The sequence below is a fragment of the Thyridium curvatum genome, assembly GCF_004353045.1.
Source record: "Thyridium curvatum strain D216 chromosome Unknown NODE_3_length_876553_cov_77.224826, whole genome shotgun sequence".
Taxonomy (NCBI): Eukaryota; Fungi; Ascomycota; class Sordariomycetes; order Thyridiales; family Thyridiaceae; genus Thyridium; species Thyridium curvatum.
In genome coordinates this window covers 631,823-651,139 of record NW_022156758.1, presented here as the reverse complement: position 1 = coordinate 651,139, position 19,317 = coordinate 631,823, and the positions used below count along the sequence as shown (strand labels likewise).

The window sequence follows — 19,317 nt, the reverse complement described above, 5'->3', positions numbered from 1 at the left end:
ATAAGCTTATGCTGGAAGAGTATTAGAAAACATGGCAACAGAAAACATCAAAGGTAGTACGATAGGCCATCTATTGAATTGAAATCATTGAATGAAAATCATATGAGAGATAGAATTGACAGTCAATGAGGCTTATTATATCAAAATCGCACGAAACAAACTGCCTGCTCGATGCCGCCTATGTACAATAGGCAGCAAAATACCCCAGCCAATCACGCCGCTTGGCTGCAGAAGGCAAAACATGCGACAGGGACAGGGACAGGTAGCGAATCTGCCTGCGCCGCAACTGTTTGTTTGAGGGGTTATCGAGCCATCCGCACCTTTCCATTTCGCACAGCCGTTCCTCAACTCGACAATTGAAGAGAAAAAGACCCAAGCTCCAAGCTGTACGAAGCCAGTTACCATGTGTCCCCCCGATCCCTGGAAGCCCGACCCGCTCGTCGAGAGCCCCAAGACTGCCGAAGCCGCCGCGGCGGCCGCCGATGGCCCCGCTTACTCCAACGCTACAGCCGAAGGCACACCGCTCCACGTCCCGGGCCTCCACGGGGTACCCGTCTTCGCCCCTCTGCCAGGCCGCGGTGGCATTGTCATTGGCTTTAGGCACGCGGCCCTAGATCTGGCCGCCATGTGCGTCGATCGCGTGCTGGCGCGCGAGGTCGCCATGCTGCGCGTGATGAACAACATCACCGACCGCCCGGGCTGGCAGCTGGACGTGGACGACAAGGCGTTCTGGTCGCTCTGGAAGCGGGAGGAGCGGGAGCCGCTCATGAGCGAGGAGGCGTGGCGATGGTGTCAGGCCGAGCTGACCGAGAAAGCGAATGTTTTCGACGAGGTGAAGGGCACCTACGTGCTCGAAGCAGGGAGTCGGGTATTCAAGTCCGACACCGTGGTGTCAAAAGCTCTGCAAGATGACATCGCCGCAGCCGTGAAGCGCGTCATGGACGAGTACGGAGTCCGCAACTTGTGCAAGACAGATGAAAAAACAAAGAAGGCCGAACTAGTCACACATATCGTCGACCCGTCCCTCTATCCGCTCATCTACGGCCGAACCCCGGTCTTGATGAAGGGCGGATGCGTGTCTTTGGAAGGCAGCTTCGCCCCTCCGCACGTCATGCCTGGAGTTTCCCCACGTGTTGAGCGGGCTATAGACGATGGATGGAAGAATGATGGTTTCATCTGGCGTGGTAGAAGGGCTGTGTATCGCCACGGAACCCGCTTCTCGGACGAGTTCCAGTGGCTACCGTGCGAGGTGTCGTTCGTCGGGGATCCAAATAGCACAGACGTGCGCATCACGTCGTGCATCAACAATCTTCATCCGGTCAAGCACAAAGCTCTGTATGAGGCAATAGAGAATATCATTGGGCTATCGATTGAGCCATGGAACTGTGTCCTCATGCCCCGGGAGCTCACGTCAAAGAAGAGGATCGAGAGAGGCGAGGGAGCCATCGTCAACCACGAGAACCAGCCAAGTTGGTGGACAGATCTCCTGCAAGGAAACACTGACTCGCCCAAACACAGGGCTTTGTTGCAGAAGGCAAGACGATACATCGGATCATGGCGACGCGTTCGACCAGAGACCTTTCGGCACACTTCTAACACCATCAAAGACGAGAGGCTGAAAGAGATTGCGCAGGAGAAGTGGGAGGCGCAACATGCCATACACCCACCTGTCAACGTCGACCTCTACCCAGAATGGTGGACCCATCACAACCCGAACAATACCCCCCTCCGACTGCAGTCCGAGTTCCGCGACCTGGGTCTCCAAGTGATAGTGCAGCTCACCTCCATCGACCTCAACAAGGATAACCCGCGATACAACGGCTCCCCTTGGTCATTCGCAGGTACCCTCAACGACAAGATTGTAGCTTGCACGACCTACTGCCTCTCCACATCCAACATCACGCCTTCTCGCATCACCTTCCGACAGCGCACGCCGGAGCTCAAGGACACCACCACCGCGGAGGAGCAAATCTTGGGCGCCGACTTCCCCACCGCCGGAAACAACTTCGATGACATGTTCCTGACCTGGCACAGACTGCACACACAGGAAACCGGCAGCGTGCTACTCCAGCCGGGCCGCATGGTATCTTACTCGAACTCGATGCAGGCTCGCGACGAGGCCTTCGAGATTATCCACCCGTTCCGCCCCGGTCATAGACGATGCCTGACGGTGTACCTGGTGGACCCCATGAGCCGGCTCTGCTCGACGCGCAACGTACCGGCTCAACGGCGAGACTGGCGTGAGGAGTGGACGGCCGAGGTACGGAGCGACTTGCTGGGCGTGTTGCCTCTCGAGCTTGTGGATATGATCTTTGGGTATATCAACGATGAAGGATTGATGGATGGAGATGAGGCCTGGAACATAAGGAAGAAGGTCCAGGACGCACATAACGGTGCGCAGAATGCGGTGATGGAGGAGCTACACTGGCCAATCTTCGGTTAAAGGTGACAAATAAGGGTATTAGGATACCTCTGCAAGGCACAATGCGGCAAGTCGTCTCACTGGGGTTGAAAACTTTCTTTATGGCAGGACATACATAGTACAGACCCCCGGTACGCTCATTAGAGCCAGACATTGTCATCTGAGTAGGTCGAAAATACATATCCAGATAGTTGTTAACATGTGTAGAGCGATTGTTATTGAGACTTTTCTTGGCTTAGGGTTCAATGGGAGATTGTTCACTTTTTGAGGTATACTCCAACTTCAGGCAGACTATCTTGCTATTCCTTTACACTTGCATCTCATGATGGCAAGATCGAGCTATGCTGGGAAATTTGCAGCCTGCTTGGTTCTGAAGACTCCAAGTTATGCCCTACGGCGTCTACTCATGTGGCCCAACGGGACAAGGAGAACTCTCAACTGCCAGTAGCTTTCGCTCGTAACATAGCCTGCACGATAAGCAACATTGTCTGCTTCGATGCATATGATCAACATGGGAATAACTCCAATGCAAGTGGCTGTACTGTTCTCATAGATAACATCTGCATGGCCCTCCTAGCATCGGAACATCGCGCTAGCCAAAACCGGCCGCTGTTTGGAGAAATTATGGAGATGGCGGGTCTAAGTTACAGCACGCTCGAAGCCAGCATGCCATTAAGTGATAGAGAACCTGGCAGAATATGCTTTCTTTGTTCGTAGGTCAGTCGGGACGCCTGAGGTGTTGATGACCAGACTAGGCTCGCAATAGGCAATGCTTTGAGATGAGGGGCAGCCTTGACCTCCTCCGTGAGGAACTGCTCTCACACAGAACACCAAGCTTAGGTTTAAGCGTAGCGAAGTCCATCAGGGGTACTTAAAGAGATAATGCAAGGGGGGCACTCTCTGAGGCTGTCATCGACCATGAATTTGGCTCTTCCCTATGTGTTCCTTTCGATCCAGTCGTTCCAAAGCCATGACTATCACCACGAAGCCATCTTTCTCCCGCGTGGACGCCACCGACCCAACCACAACTTCCCAGCAAATCGTCGAGATCATCAAGCGCGACGGCGGTGTCATCGTCGAGAAGCTAATCTCCAAGGAGCTCGCCGCACAGATCAAGCACGATCTCAAGCCGCACTTCGAGCGCGACATCCCGGATAAGTACGGCTTCTTCCCTGAAACGACCCAGAGAGCCACAGGGCTCCTCGGCATCTCCGAAGCTTGCATCGAGCTCGCCTGCAACCCGCTGTACATTGCTGTCGCCAACGCCTTGATCTCAGCGAAGTACACCTTCTGGAGGGGTGACCACAAGGAGACCACAACCGGCAAGCCGATCATCTCGTCAACGGTAGGCTTCCGAGTCAACCCAGGCGGGCGGCAGCAGGTGTTGCACCGCGATGACAAGTAAGATTTTGAGGCAGTCCTATTGGGCATTGCGTCTCGTGGCTGTATAACATACTCATCTGGCGGCCGTACAGCGACTATTATACGTACAACACGACGGATCCCGTCATGATCGGCGCCGTGACCGCGTTGACAAAGACGACCAAGGAGAATGGCGCGACAGTCGGGATTCCAGGCTCGCACCTATGGGGTCCGGACCGCCAGCCCTTGGACCACGAAGCTGTCCCCGCGGAGCTCGAGCCCGGTGACTCCCTCATCTTCCTCGGCAACCTGTATCATGCGGGCGGAGCCAATACCACCAAGTAAGCCTCGATAGTCGCGATAAAGGCCCAGAAAATCTTTCTGTCAAACGTTTGAGGTGCTGACGGCTTCGGATTGGTGATGACAGGGACGATTATCGTGAGACTGTCGGCATTTTCCTCTGCAAGCCATACCTACGACCAGCCGAAAACCAATTCCTCACAATCCCACTCGAAAAGGTCCGGAAGATGAAGCCGAAAGCACAGAGACTGCTGGGATATGGCCTGCTCGAGCCAGGAGTGGGTTTCCTAGATTACCAAGATCCCATGAGGGTGTTGTTTGGGGTTGAGGATGAAGAGACTGTCAACATGTAGATATGATGTTGATGGATTAGGATTTAGTAAGAGGGCAGCCAGTCAAAGGCAATACAGAACTCCTTAAGTGACAAGAATCCTTCTTCCTTCCATTTCCCTTTGATAGGCCAAAGGCCGCCAGTCCGTATCGATGCCGGCCCAGAAGTCGTCCAGGAACTGTATGGCGGATCTATGTTGCCCGAATCTTGTCGCCCGGTAGATGTCTTTGAAGATTCCAGAGATCAGAGATTGTCGCCCTGGGTTGCCATGACAGGCCGTGCCCGCTATAAAAACAGGCCATCCCAAGACATGCAACCAGGGGGTGTGATTGTCAAAGCTCATGAGCTGATCAAAGAGCTGAGAAACGGCGATGACCCACTCAGCATGGTTCGAGTCGACGAGCTCGAGGCAGTGGAAAGAGTACAGCAGGCCCGCTGTGTGGTAAGTGTCTACCAAGCGGACAAAGTCGCGAAACATGTTGGACGGCGGCTGCAGCCCATGAGATCCGGCTGCCATGAGGGTAGCGCCTCGACACATCTCAAATTCGAGCCTGAGAAAGGGTACGGTGAACTTGTGTGGTGGGTACAGCACTGATGGGTCACGCAGTGGAATCTCCCGGGAAAGCAGTGTCACTTCATGGAGAAGTCGCAGGAACTGGGAGAACATGATGTGGTCCGACTCCGGCCCCGGCGTGATGGAATTGCGGACATACTCGACGTCGAAGGAGGTAGAAGCAGTGATGACATCATCAATGACAAGCTGATTTCTTAGGAAGGAGAATAGCCCTCGGTTGCGAATCGCCGGCTCATCCTTGAATAGGTTGACAATTGTGCGAGCAGCACGCCTGTGCGCATCGGCGATGGTCGGGCGATGGAGGTTGTTCTCGTAGTTGGCCATGATCAAGATCGACGCGAGCATCCACTCCGCATCGGCAATGTCGGAGGCAGACCTGAGATGCTGGCCCTGCGTGAGCTGGTTCGTCATGTCCCGTGCTCTCTGCTGGATGATTTCCAAGCATCTATCGCGAGCAAACTCGGCGAGAGCATCCATGCCCTCCTGGTTCCCGCCGATGGCGCCATGCTGGGCAGCAAAGGCCATAATCGCAAAGCCGATCGCGGGCTGTATTTCGCCCATGGGAGCGACCGTCCTCCGGTACGCATTTTCGTCGGAATCGAGCCAGACCATGAGCCCGGCCAAGTTTTGCTGGTAATAGTCTAGGAATCGGGCGGTCGATGCCATGAGATTGCTGACCGAGAAATTGGTAGCCATGCCTGGCAACGGCCGTTGAATCTGTCGTTGGAGTTGCCAGCGTTGCATGTCAACGTCACTGGGCTCTCGGTGAACCACTTCGACGTCTTGCTCGGTTTGAGTATTTGCCGGATCAGGCGCGTGTGATTGGTCTCCTGGGGGCGAGCTGCCCGGAGCAGTCGGGACTCGGCGCCCCCGGAGATGGCCTCTGGCGGCAACGCCCTCCACCCAACGAAGTTTGCGACCATAGCCGGGACACTTCAAGCCTTTCCGGATGCATTTCTGGCATTCCGGCTTCTGTAGGTCGCACCGGATGCGGCGCCGATCGCATTTGGCGCAGCCTATCGGCGATCTGGTCAGCGCTTCGCGTATCTCGATTTGGTGGCAGCCATGTGCCCAAACCTTTCTGTGCGGGGGCCGAGCTTGGCTTCTCGGGCCCCCCTCTGGCCTTTCCATCCCCCATGTCTTCGTGCGACATGACCGTGACAGCCGTGCTCAGAATATCCTCGTTGGAATGACGTGCGAAAGTTCTTGACCAATATTTAGCGGTCTGGAGATCCACAAGGTGCTGTGCTCTCGATTAGTCATCTGTGCTAGTTCTAGAGTTGGTGTGGAATTCCGATCCTCGGCACCTAAAATTGGCATGACAAGATAAACTGTGCCAATCTGTCTATCTCATTTCATTACTTACGATGCTACTATCCTCTGTATGGGCTCTTTGCGCAACTTTAGCTGGGAGGTAGACGCTCCAGGCTGAGAATCTCAGATCCGACACCACGGTTCAAGCCCGTGCTGATGGCCCGGCGCATTGCCTATTCAAGGAGGTTGTACGCGGATGGTGAGCTGGTACAAACCTAAATGCGCCTCACCGGCACGTTGAAACAGCATCTGAAAGGAAGCGTCGCGATGTTGTAAACCCGTCGACCACGGTTTGGCCTCGGTTAGATGTGACATGATTACTCTTGTGTTTCTCTGCTTTCGAGCAGGCTCCTCACGTCTTGAACTACCTGGTGTAGCGTTGTTCGGCTCGAACGATTTCCGTAAACCGTGATCCTACCAGAGACATTGCTATAGCATGGATATGCTCTTTGCAATCTGGGGAAGCTACTCCCGAGACTCATTGCTACCCAGCTTTGTCAGAACATACCGAGTCTTTGAAGGGTGTAACATAGCCTTGCCGGCCAATACCCGACCGGACGAATCTGATCTGGGACTAGTCTGTGCTCCACAGACGGGTAGGGCGAGACTGCGATGAGGTATTGCACCGACAGAGTAGCTCGTGGACCTGCTATAATGTGAACAGTCTCGGCGCCGCAATGCCGCCGAGTATGATTTTGACGCTTGTGACAGTATGCGTACGAAGTTGATTGCTTAGCGCATTCGGGATTGAAATCCATGTCTCTCCTAAAATTGGCCCCGCGGATCCGGGCTCGAAACATATTGTGCCAAGGCGGCCTAGGCCTGCTGCCGACTAGGGCTGAGTCAAGAACGAAATAAAGACAAGAAACGACAGGCGATACATGATAGTCTTGACTCTTTTTGCAGTCGACCATATCAGGCGGAATAAACCGAAATCAAAGACATAATAGCTGGGGAAGTCCACATATGAACATGGAGATTCCGAGAGCTCGTGGGATGTTGATCTGGGGGAGGATCCGAGTCCTGGGGACTGCCGAGGAAGGACTGCCGATCCTCATTAGTTTTATGTGCGTAAAGGTAGGACATCGGTGACACATGTGAACAGAACCAGGTCGGGACGCCGATCCCATCCTTTCCCCAGGATACGCTAATCCTAATTTGGGGAGCTGGGAGAAGGGATGCCTGCAAGTAAATGAGACTATCTCTAGACAATTGGGTTGCATGCATGTGGGAGCGACATATCCATGAGATCGTGGGTTTCCTTTAAATATTGTTGCTTCTTTCCCCACCTACTCCGTGGTCTTTTTGCATCCCCCGTTTGCAACTCTCGACAGTATGCTTCCACGATGCAACTCATATCTCTGCTATATCTAGGGGTGACCCTATTGAATGGGGTCGTTTGCCTCAATAGCACTGGCTATGAGTACATCGTCGTCGGTTCAGGGGCAGGTGGTGGCCCACTGGCCGCTCGCCTGGCCCTTGCTGGGCACAAAACTTTGCTGATCGAGGCAGGCGATGACCAAGGTGCGAATCCAAACTACACGGTTCCAGCCTACTCGGCGAAAGCATCAGAAGACGAGACCATGGCCTGGAACTTCTTTGTTCGCCACTACGCCGACGATCAACGACAGGCACGGGACTACAAGACGACATATGAGACACCCGATGGTGGCGAGTACACCGGTCTCTCGCCGCCAGCAGGCTCCACGATGAAAGGCACGCTCTACCCTAGGACCGGCACGCTCGGAGGGTGCACCGCGCACAACGCCCTTGTCGCCGTGTACCCCTACGAGTCGGATTTTGAGTACATCGCGAGCATGACCGGCGACGCGTCTTGGAACCCCGCCAACATGCGCAAGTACTTCAAGCGCCTGGAACACAACAAGTACTCGCCGCTGTCCCCCGGACACGGCCATGACGGGTGGCTCAGCACGGAGACCGCGCCCTTGTCCATCCCGCTGAAGGATCCGCAGCTCCTCAGCCTCTTCCTCGGGGGAGCTTTCGCGCTTGGAAACCTGACACACAGCATTTTCAACCTCGCGACTCTGCTGATCGGAGACGCCAATGCCGATACCGAACGGCGAGATAAGACGCCGGGCTTCTATCAGGTTCCTCTTTCATCGAGTGGCGGCAAGCGTGTCGGCTCTCGCGACTTTGTCGTCTCGGTTCGGGATGCCACGAATCGGGATGGAAGCAAGAAGTACCCTCTTGACGTGAGATTGCAGTCCCACGTCACTAATGTCATCTTCGACCAGTCCGTGAAACCACCGCGCGCTACTGGAGTCGAGTTCCTCGACGGCGCCTATCTTTACCGTGCCAGTCCGCGCTCGAAGAATGCCGGGCCGGGGACTCCCGGGACCGCGAGTGCCTCTCGTGAAGTGATCATCTCTGGCGGCACCTACAACTCGCCTCAGATCCTCAAGCTGAGCGGGGTTGGCCCAGCCGCCGAGCTCCAAAAGTTCAACATCCCTGTCATCGCTGACTTGCCTGGCGTCGGCACCAATCTGCAAGATCACTACGAAGTCGCGGTCCAGGGACATCCGCCCAAGGACTTCTCAGCGCTCAAGGGGTGCACATTCAGCGTCAACGGGCAACCCGACCCTTGTCTCGACCGCTGGAACCGCCCCTTCCTCGGCGACCGTGGGACGTATGCTTCTGGTGGATTCGGCGTGACGATGCTCTATCCCTCGAGCGTCACAGCAAATGGAGACTACGACACCTTCATCTTTGGCGGCCCGATAAACTTCAGAGGCTATTTCCCCACCTACAGCCTCAACGTTACGTCTCGCCATGACTGGTACACATGGGCTATCCTCAAGGGCCACCCCCGCAATACGGCTGGCACTGTTACCTTGCGGTCTGCAGACCCTCTCGACATGCCGGACATCACGTACAACTACTTTGACACCGGCTCGGGGGATGCAAATGCTGATCTGAAGGCCATTTCCGAGGCCATCAAATTGGCTCGCGACGCCTTCAAGAGACAGCTTGTTCCGGTGACTGAGGTGTTGCCAGGCTCGCAGGTGCAGTCGCAAGAGGACGTGGAACAGTACATCAAGGACACCGCTTGGGGCCATCATGCTTCTTCAACGTGCCCTATCGGCGCTGACGGTGATCCGATGGCCGTACTAGACTCGAAGTTCAGAGTTCGGGGCGTTACTGGACTACGCGTTGTAGACGCCTCGGTCTACCCGCGGATCCCCGGCACGTTCACTGCAGTGTCAACGTATATGGTTGGTGAGAAGGCTGCGGATGATATTCTCAGTGAGTTGAAGTAGACACAATGACGAAACACTGATCATTGACGGTGATACTGTGCCTGCCTGACGACTGCGTTGACTATGACTTGTTGCTGATGGATGTGCTATATTCAACGGGACCGGACGCATCTGATCTCGTTTAAATGAAGATTTGTAGTTTGGCCCTTGTAATCGTGATAAATTGGCAGGTATCTCCATATTGTGTGATGGGAATTGCGGTCGAGGATGAGAGACTGTATATATGTCGTTGACCACATCTGGCGCAAGTCGAGCATTGCTGCTCTTCTCACTTCAAGATTACACTCAAATACAAGGAGACAAATGAATAGCAGTATCGCTCTCAGGTAATTCCGATATTACGTCAATAGGGTTGCCGGGCCTTTGTGGAGTCCTCTCGCATCGTGATTCTGCGGACGGTCCGACACGGATATCGCAAAGCCGGCCAGCCGTGTTCCCCACAAAATTGCCGAGGCGTGTGCTCAGAGACAGAGCCCAGTGATTTTCATCAAAGAGGCAGATAGGGTGTATGCTATGAAAATTAAACATCTGTCGTCCATTACTCGAGCCACAGGCCTCTCCCCAACTTTTCGTTCTCCAAAACTTCATCGCCATGGCCGCTCAGCCCTTCCCCGTGCGGAAAGCAACCACCAACTTTGGCGCGCCGAGTTTCCAGGACAACCGTACACAATGGGACACGACACTCGGGATCTTCGAGGGAAATCTGAAGCAGGTCGCCTCAGAAGGAAATGAGAAGTCGACTCAAAGACACGTCGAACGAAACCAATTACTACGTGCGATATATCTGCCCAAACTTTGGCGAATGACGAGGTCACTAACCCCCACTACCAGCACGAGACAGGATAGCTCTACTACTAGATGCAGATTCACCATTCTTGGAGCTTGGGGCCTTTGCTGGCTTCGGAGTCGAGGGATCCAACTCCTGCGCCAACATCATCGCAGGCATTGGTCTAGTGAGGTGAGTAACTTGATGTTATCCAGTGCTTCAACCAGCTGACAAGGTCTAGCGGGAAGCCATGTCTCTTGATGTCACACATTCCCACTCAAAGCGGCGGAGCTTGGAATGAATTGACAGGTCAGACATCCAGTCTCTCCCGCGTCGTATTAAATGGTACCTCTAACCAGGTCGATTACAGTGCTCAAGGTGAACCGGATCATGGAGATCGGGATGGAGAACAATCTCCCTCTTATATCACTGGTGCAATCAGTACGGCACCCTTATGTATCATAATCCTTTGACCGTGCTCCTAACTCCTCACAGGCAGGCGTATTCCTCCCCCAACAATTCCGGGTCTTCCACAAGGGCGGGCAGCTCTTCCGTGACCTCGCAATCCGTTCACAACAGGGCATCCCTTCATGCGCCATCGTCTTTGGCCCCTCCACTGCTGGTGGCGCCTACCACCCCGCATTGTCAGACTACACGATCTTCGTCAAGGACCAGGCACAGGTTTTCTTAGGCGGTCCTCCTCTGGTAAAGATGGCCACAGGAGAGACCATCGGAGCGGAGGAGCTCGGCGGAGCCAAGGTGCACGCGACGCGTACAGGCCTCGCTGATCAGATGGCTGTGGACGAGTATGCCTTCCAGACCCTTGAGTGGTTTGCGCCTGCGATCACTGACCTTTGAACACATGCAGATTCGACGCTATCCGCAAAGCGCGGCTCTGGATGGCTACGCTTCGAGTTTCGCGCAGTCATTTACCCTCCACGACACCGATGGAGCCTCGGTACTCGGCCGAGGACATTTTGTCGTTGGTCAACTGCGACATCCGGAAGCCCTTTGACATGCGTGAGGTCCTGCTGCGGATCGTGGATGACTCGCGACTGGCCGAGTTCAAGCCAGAGTATGGGCGCAATATGCTCACCACTTGGGCGCATATTCATGGTAGGCCATGTAGCTCCTTTCCTCAGACTCTTCGGGTTATTGACTACGACAAGGTTTCCGAGTCGGCATTGTCGCCAACCAGACCCCTGTCATTCACGTCCAGGAAGCCGTAAAGGCTGCTCAGTTCATAAGGCTCTGTAATCAAGAGTAAGTCGCCAGCATTGCCCTTCTGTACTCCCCGGCTATTGACAGCACGGAACAGAATCATGCCGATCATCTTCCTCCACAACGTCACCGGCTTCATGGTCGGCCCCAAAGCAGAGCATTCCGCCATCATCAAGACAGGCGCCCAGCTGGTCTCCGCAGTAAGCTGCTCCAAGGTGCCGCACATCAGCATCATTCTGGGCGCGTCCTACGGCGCCGGCAACTACGCCATGTGCGGCCGCTCCTACCGCCCCCGCTTCCTCTTCACCTGGCCGACGGGTCGCTGCAGCGTGATGGGCCCGGATCAGCTGGCGGGCGTGATGGAGACCATCAAGACCAAGGGCGGCTCCGGGGCCCCGAGTGAAGCCATCAAGGCCGAGTTGCAGAAGCTGCGCGACGACGCGCTCAGGGACTCGGACTGCTATTCGACGAGCTCGATGTTGATCGACGACGGCGTGATCGATCCCCGGGACACCCGTGACGTTCTCGGCATGTGCCTGGACGTGGTCCAGCTGCCCGAGGTCGCAAACACGCAGAGCTTCCGAAGTCTGGCTAGGATTTAGTGTGGGGGTTTCGTGCCGTGGCGACAATGGGGTGTCAGGCTGCTCAAGCTCCAGAGGTTATGTATCAATTAGACAACTTCATCTTCCACGTACGACCATAGATGGTAGAGAACTCGGGATCCCGTCCGCTCTCCCATAGATAAGCTGCCAATCGCCGGAGTAGTAGTTGGGTCGGTGACGACCAGCGAATGCCTGGTGTTGTACGTTCTTTTTTTGCTCTTTCCCTACCACTGTAGGTGCTCTTGTTGTGCTCATAGTACTAGGTTCTTGGGGTTTTCTTTTTCTGGAAAGAGAAACGCGAAGTACTCTATATTCTGTACAAGATGAGAGGGACCCAATCATCATGAATGTCTTTCTTGGTTCTGTCCAGGTCGAGTAGACAGATCCACATCGTCTGATGCCGTTCCGCTCCTAAGCTTCTGCACCTTGTACAGGTACGGGGGCATTCCTAGATGAGACGGTGGGTCCACATTTGCGGACCGCCACCGACCATCCAATCTGACATGGCTGAGTTCACTTGTGTGAATGAATTATCATGAAGAACGACAAGTTGCTGCGATATGGAATCTAGTCTACAGTTTCGCCTGAGTCTTCTTTTGTTTGTACAAATCCCAATCCACCCTACGCCGTTTCTGAAACTCCGCAATTCCGTGTTGGCCATCTCCGCCGGCCTTGAGCATATTTTGGAAAAGTTGAGAAATATTTCGTTCCTGCTCATCAGAGCCAGCATGGGCCCATGCCAGCCTCACGAGCTGCTTGGACATGGCGGATCCCGCTGGCGATGAGAACCTCAGGCTCTGCAGAAGGCTCTCCAAGCCGTTCTCCAGCGCCTCTTGGCTTTGGGCTACCTGCTGCACTGCCAAGATCGACTTGAGCTCTGCCGCCGTGACGGCTCGCGTCGTGAGCATGGCCTCGCGGGCCAGGGGATATCCCCACTCTCGTATCACGTACCGTGAGATAACCGCCGGACACAGCCCGAGTTTGGCCTCGGAGAGTGTGAACGTGGCCGAGCTGAGACACAAACGAATGTCGCAGGCAAATGCCAGCCCGATGCCGCCGCCAAAGACGGGGCCATTGATCACTGCAATGGTAGGTTTCGCGCAATTGTCGACCAGTTCAAACAACTCCGTCAAACTCCGTGACAGTGCAGATGCCGCATGGGATCCCTGCTCCGCCGCCTTGGCTGCTTGGCTCAAGTCCATGCCGGTGCAGAAGAACTTGCCTGTGCCGCTCAGGACGATACGCGCGATCGTGGAGTCTTGCTCCAGTGCCGTAAACGCATCTTTCAGTTGTGATAGCGTGTGCGAGTTGAGAACATTCCCTTGTTTGGGGTTATTCAGTACAATCTTGCCGTTAGCTCCGGCGCGGTAGACTCGAACGTGTCCGGTGTCGCGTTCTAGGGACCAGACAAGCTTGCTGGCCTTCTTTTGCACCGCGCTGCCTTTGCCACTAGCCGCTTTGCGCTTCGACACGATGGCAGCTCCCGCACGGCTGTCGTTGGGCTTGGATAATTGCTGCGATATCCAGGAACCGACTCCTGCCAGCTTGTCAAGATCGACCCCGGTTTGTACTCCGGCTTTGTGGAATAGGTACACGACGTCCTCGGTCGCCACGTTGCCCTTTGCTCCCGGCGCGAACGGGCATCCCCCAAGCCCGCCCACGCTACTGTCAAAGACTCGGATCCCGCATTGGTAGGCTTGCCATACATTTGCGAGAGCCTGGCCGTAGGTATCGTGAAAGTGACCAGCTAGCCGGTGGAGGTTGACACCATGGTCGGCCAAGAAGGTGATGAGGTTCCGAACCTCTATCACTGTTCCGACACCCAGGGTATCGCCCAAGCTCACCTCGTAGCAGCCGGCCTGGGCCAGCTCTTGAACCGATCGAAGGACGGCGCTAGGCGGTGTAGGGCCGTCGAACGGATCTGCAAAGATACAAGAGACGTAACTGATGGTAGAGTTTTAGCTCAAGTTGTGCACGCAGACTTCAATAACCTATTGGTTGCTCACCCTCGAACAGCGATCCCGGCTGCTGTAGCGTCGGATGCGACTTCTCTCGCGCGCTTGAGGCCCTCTTCCACGCTGCAGTTGAGGTTTGCGCGGCTGAACCCCTCAGTCGCACTTACAAACACGGCCACCTCAGTGACCTTGTAGTCCAAGGCTATTTGGAGCCCTTTCTTGTTTGGCACAAGGACGGGCAAGCGTAGGTTGGCACCTTCTCGGCGAAGTCTCTTCACGGTCGGTGATGCTAAGACTTGTCGACAGTCTGCGAGCTGGGGAATGGCTTTCGGCGACACTACTGACGTGACCTCAATGCTCTGAAGACCCGTATCTCTCAGTCTACTAATCAATTCCAACTTTACTTCGGTCGGAACTGAGGTCTTGACGTTCTGGAGGCCGTCCCGCGGCCCCACTTCCACGACGCGGACAGCTGACGGCGACATGATCTGAATGAGAGATAGGGCCTGGCTCAGTGGAGAGGGCTTTCACAAATGATCATGGGGAGATCGACCCTGAAACATAGAGAATGAGGCGTTTACATAAAGAAGGCCCAGTATGCTGTGACGGTGAAAAACAATTCGTTACATCTTCGCCTTGGTCAACACGGCTTTCGGTCCGCTCCAATATCCGTGTGGGGCCGCGCTCCGCGCCGCCGAGGTTATCCGCGATTGATGCCGCTCTGTCATTTCCGGAGTCGACCCGTGTTTATCTCCCGTCCAATGATACAAAGAGACTAATCAGCCAGTAAGTATAGAAAGGATTGGATTCCCATGCAAATCATCTGAGGCGCAATACAGGCGGAACCATTGTTACCAGAGGTATGTGAAGGTCTTGACTCTAAAACCACACATAAACTTCCTTCCTTCCTACATCAGTTTAACAACAGAGCCTTAGGGTTATGGAGCATCTTGATTGAACGTTATTTAAAAGCCGATGGACAATCCCTCTGTCGTCACTATGCTTTTGCATCGAAAATTGGCTGGTCAAGCCCATGCGAGGTTGGACTATGCAGACCATCCAAGGTTCTAAGCATAATTATGTAGCGGAGGGTCGGTCTTGCAACCTTCCAAGTGTTCAAGAGCTCAAAAGGCTTTGAAGAGCTCCGGAGCCTTTGGAAGCTCTACATCAATATGCGGCGCACAGACTCCAATCACCACACATTTTGTTTTCACCATTTTCTAATCCCGGCGAACTTTCGAGTTTAGGGTAGCACTCGTATCCCCGCCAACTTCCATTCATTTCAGGAAATGATGGGGTACCTAGCGCCGTAGCGGATAGCGGGCAAGGATGCGCTAGGACCGCAAACTTCGGGTCTGAGCCTCGGATTCGTAAAGGAACCCACAGACGTGACCCAAGTAACGAACCTTTATTAAGAGGGTGTGATGCCCCAGACAATTCGTTTGTCATCCCCTCAGTTGATGTCGTAATGATCTGGACCTGTGTATTGTCGTCTTTCCTTGACCTCTATTCTCTATGTCTGTTCATTAACGATCCAACGAGAACCTGACCAATTCATTTCCCGCGTCCTCTCGATCTGCACCATGCACAGCCGGGACGCATCCGCAAAATGAGTGACAAATTAACCGACGTCGAGCTGGCTAAAACATATCCCGATCAAACCGACACCGAGAACGCCGAGACTATACCAGAAGGCCAACAGCACGTCAATGACAGGTCCTCTGAGAAGCCTGTGAAGTCCTCCGATAATACCAACACACCTTCGCCGAACAACGCTGGCCAAGAGGTTGACCCCAATGTCGTCTGGTGGGATGGCGAAGATGACCCCGAGAACCCTTACAACTGGCCGGGTTGGCGGAAGTATCTCAACTGCGGCCTCATCAGCGCGCTGACGTTCGTAACGCCGCTCGCGTCGTCCATATTTGCGCCGGCCGTGCCTACTCTCATGGTAGACTTCCGCGAGAGCAACCAGGAGCTGGCTTCCTTCGTGGTATCGATCTACGTCCTTGGATTCGCCATAGGGCCGCTTGTGATGGCGCCGCTCTCCGAGCTTTATGGGAGACTGCCCGTGTACCACATCTGCAACCTATGCTTCCTTGCTTTTACGGTCGGCTGTGCCTTGGCTCCAAATATGGGTGCGCTCGTCACGTTTCGCTTCCTGGCGGGGACCTTTGGCGCATGTCCCCTCACGAACGGCGGTGGAAGCATTTCCGACATGATACACCAGGACAAAAGGGCTATCGCCATGTCGGCCTTCAGTATTGGCCCTCTTATTGGCCCTATCCTCGGACCTGTCGTTGGCGGCGTGGTAGCAGACAAAAAGGGCTGGAGATGGGTTTTCTGGATTGTAGCGATTGTCAGCGGAGCTCTGTCGGCCGCGATGATTGTGTCGATGCGCGAGACGTACGCCCCGGTCATCCTGCAGCGCAAGACGAAGCGGCTGATCAAGGAGACGGGCAACACTGATCTGCGCTCGAAGCTTGATTCCCGCCTATCGAAGGAGGATACTTTCAAGAGAGCGATCGTCCGGCCAATGAAGCTGCTCATCTTTTCGCCCATCTGTACTGTATTCGCGCTGTTCATGGCGCTGGTTTACGGGTATCTCTACCTCTTGTTCACGTCGGTTACGTTCGTCTTCAAGGGCGCCTACGGATTTGGTACTAGCACCGTTGGGCTTGTTTATCTTGGCCTCGGGGTTGGCTCTTTCATCGGCTTGGCCTGGTTCTCTGTTGACACGACTAGAAAGATCAAGGTGATGAAGGAGAGAGAACACGAAACTGGAGACGTTAAACCTGAGGTACGGCTCGGTCTTTTACCTGTGGGATCTCTACTGCTGCCGGTCGGATTCTTCATCTACGGGTGGACTGCAGATAAACACACGCACTGGATGGGACCGATCATAGGCCTGACGGTCATTGGAGCTGGTATGGTTACAAATATCACTGCCCCTGATCTTTCTTTCGGTACTGACAACCACCTTTCAGGCAACATCATCTGCTTCATGGCCGTTAGCATGTACCTGGTTGACGCTTATTCCCTGTACTCTGCATCAGCGCTCGCGGCCAATACGGTCATACGATCCATTGCGGGCGCTGTTTTGCCCTTGTGTGCACTTAAAATGTACGCCACTCTGGGTCTGGGCTGGGGCAACTCCCTGCTCGCATTCATTGCCCTTGCTCTTCTCCCGGTTCCATTTCTCATTCAACGTTATGGAGAGAAACTGCGGATGAAATTTGACAACAGCAGCCTATAGAGCATATCTCTGGAATGACAAAAACAGACGTAGCTACTTTTGGGGATGTCTTGCATGGAACATTTTGATAGATGGAAATAGCGATCACACTAGAGTTATAAATCCCGAAGATGTTGCGTCCACATCGAGTTAGAGCAATACTAGGTCGGCCTTCGTACTCCGGGTTCGCATTCGCATCCGAGCATACCCCTGACATGACAAGGAATGTCGGATTCCAGCTTCTTACCATCCGCTAAGAGCTTGGCACCCCCGCACATCGCCCATCATTGCCTGCCCAATTTATTTCGCTTTACGAACCCGAGCTTCGCTTAGGCCGCTCACGCGCGAGAGCATCTGCGATGCAGCCCGGAAAACGGATAGGCCACAGAAAATCCCGAACAGGGTGTCTTCGCTGCAAAGGGAGACGAGTCAAGGTGAGGCGCCCGCATGGGTCGCATGAGTCAATTTTGTACTCCTCGGACGGTGATGCTTACCGCTTCCTAGTGTGACGAACGTCGGCCGTGTTCGCACTGCGTCCGTCACCAGGTTACCTGCAGCTTGGTTCTCCAGGACGATGATGTAACCCGGCCAAAGGAAGCGCCGCTTCCTATCCCGGCACTCGGGTCATCGGTTTCGACTGCGTGTGTCGAGTCTCCACCGCCGCCGGTCGGAGCGGGAACTCCGTCGTCGTACACGCATGCACCCATTGCCCTCGACACGCCGCGATCTTCTCATAGCCAAGGCCGGCATGATCAAGGTAAGTCTGCGTCGTATCATGCCTGAAACATCATTCCTGATCTGTGTAGTAACTCGATGGCCAGATTCTCCATCACTCCCCCAACAGCACCATGGCCCGGGTCACCCGTGCGCCTGTCGCTGCTCCGCACAGACCTGGATGCAGAGCCTTCAGCTCTTTCACTACTTTAATACACATGTCTCACGGGCCCTAAGGAGGAACCCTGCTACGGAGGACTTGTATACAAAGGCGGTGCCTGATGCAGCCGTCGACCATGTGGGTACCCCGTATCAATATCAGTCTATTTACCTGGCGAGCTAATACAGGGTGGAGGACTTCATAATGCACGGGCTACTTGCCGTTTCCGCTCTGCATTACGCAGACTTCCATCCAGCTGAGCGAGCTGAGTATCACGTCATCTCGACTCATTACTCCACCTTGGCACTTGAGAAGTTTCGGGCCTTGATCAACGACCTCAGTGAGGACAACTGCGAGACTTACTTCCTGTTCGCGTCGTTGATTTACACCCTCTCTCTCTGCAACGTGGCAAGGCCGGCTGCAGTTCTTACTACGCATGATGTCTCACAGTCTTTCCAGCTATTGAAAGGACTCCGCCTCATAATTGACTACAAACCTCTCGAGCAGTGGTTGACAAACGCGCCTCTCGGGAACATGCTACGCTGCGCATCGGAGAGCCTCTCGCCTGCACCTACTGCCCTGTCACCAGCACCTCGGGCCTCTTCTCTGGAGCCAGCGAACCCCTTTCACGCCCGGCTGGACAAGCTGCAGCACCTCGCTCGGCAGCTACCCAGATCACTCGAGTTGATCAATCCGCAGTCAGCCACTTTCCTCAGCCTCGAGTGTCTCAGAAACACGCACTTGGACTGCCGCCGAGTTGCAGACATCCATGCCGCGCCTCACATATGGAGCTGGCCGATCATCATCCCGAGCGTCTTTCTGGACATGATTGACTCTGGTCACCCCATAGCGATTATAATACTTGCCCACTTCGCCGCGCTGAGCTGGCCTTATGAGCACAAGGAGTGGGCAAGTCATGGATGGAGCAAGAGTATCATGGGACTGGCGGAGAGAACACTGGATGAAGAATGGAGTGAGTGGATAGTGTGGCCAAAGCGAAGCTTGGAGGAAAGGGTACCAGTGGACGCGATGGAGGAGTAAGCATCATCACTTCTTTTTCTGCTACGCGTAACCTAAAACAAAGCT

The 19,317-nt window shown here is 54.6% G+C and overlaps 8 protein-coding genes across 8 annotated transcripts; 6 read left to right on the top strand and 2 right to left on the bottom strand.

The window, feature by feature from the left end:
• Nucleotides 1–403: 403 nt before the first annotated feature.
• E0L32_000900 (uncharacterized protein) lies at nt 404–2,443 on the top strand (the record flags this gene model as incomplete). Its single annotated transcript, XM_031143923.1, has 1 exon — nt 404–2,443. The coding sequence occupies one exon, from the start codon at nt 404–406 to the stop codon at nt 2,441–2,443; it is 2,040 nt and encodes a 679-aa protein (XP_030994434.1).
• A 949-nt stretch (nt 2,444–3,392) lies between these two features.
• Nucleotides 3,393–4,437, top strand: E0L32_000899 (uncharacterized protein; the record flags this gene model as incomplete). The annotated part of the gene is made up of 3 exons (XM_031143912.1): nt 3,393–3,823; nt 3,898–4,125; nt 4,212–4,437. The coding sequence occupies 3 exons, from the start codon at nt 3,393–3,395 to the stop codon at nt 4,435–4,437; spliced, it is 885 nt and encodes a 294-aa protein (XP_030994433.1).
• A 63-nt stretch (nt 4,438–4,500) lies between these two features.
• Nucleotides 4,501–6,142, bottom strand: E0L32_000898 (uncharacterized protein; the record flags this gene model as incomplete). Its single annotated transcript, XM_031143902.1, has 2 exons — nt 4,501–6,005; nt 6,067–6,142. The coding sequence occupies 2 exons, from the start codon at nt 6,140–6,142 to the stop codon at nt 4,501–4,503; spliced, it is 1,581 nt and encodes a 526-aa protein (XP_030994432.1).
• Nucleotides 6,143–7,649: 1,507 nt separating this feature from the next.
• Nucleotides 7,650–9,581, top strand: E0L32_000897 (uncharacterized protein; the record flags this gene model as incomplete). The annotated part of the gene is made up of 1 exon (XM_031143891.1): nt 7,650–9,581. The coding sequence occupies one exon, from the start codon at nt 7,650–7,652 to the stop codon at nt 9,579–9,581; it is 1,932 nt and encodes a 643-aa protein (XP_030994431.1).
• A 592-nt stretch (nt 9,582–10,173) lies between these two features.
• Nucleotides 10,174–12,170, top strand: E0L32_000896 (uncharacterized protein; the record flags this gene model as incomplete). The annotated part of the gene is made up of 8 exons (XM_031143878.1): nt 10,174–10,354; nt 10,413–10,539; nt 10,589–10,656; nt 10,718–10,788; nt 10,843–11,153; nt 11,216–11,463; nt 11,517–11,610; nt 11,666–12,170. 8 exons carry the CDS (start codon nt 10,174–10,176, stop codon nt 12,168–12,170), a joined length of 1,605 nt encoding a protein of 534 aa, XP_030994430.1.
• Nucleotides 12,171–12,742: 572 nt separating this feature from the next.
• E0L32_000895 (uncharacterized protein) lies at nt 12,743–14,610 on the bottom strand (the record flags this gene model as incomplete). The annotated part of the gene is made up of 2 exons (XM_031143867.1): nt 12,743–14,114; nt 14,177–14,610. The coding sequence occupies 2 exons, from the start codon at nt 14,608–14,610 to the stop codon at nt 12,743–12,745; spliced, it is 1,806 nt and encodes a 601-aa protein (XP_030994429.1).
• Nucleotides 14,611–15,734: 1,124 nt separating this feature from the next.
• E0L32_000894 (uncharacterized protein) lies at nt 15,735–17,378 on the top strand (the record flags this gene model as incomplete). Its single annotated transcript, XM_031143856.1, has 1 exon — nt 15,735–17,378. The coding sequence occupies one exon, from the start codon at nt 15,735–15,737 to the stop codon at nt 17,376–17,378; it is 1,644 nt and encodes a 547-aa protein (XP_030994428.1).
• A 1,057-nt stretch (nt 17,379–18,435) lies between these two features.
• On the top strand, nt 18,436–19,272 carry E0L32_000893 (uncharacterized protein; the record flags this gene model as incomplete). The annotated part of the gene is made up of 1 exon (XM_031143845.1): nt 18,436–19,272. One exon carries the CDS (start codon nt 18,436–18,438, stop codon nt 19,270–19,272), a length of 837 nt encoding a protein of 278 aa, XP_030994427.1.
• Nucleotides 19,273–19,317: the final 45 nt, after the last annotated feature.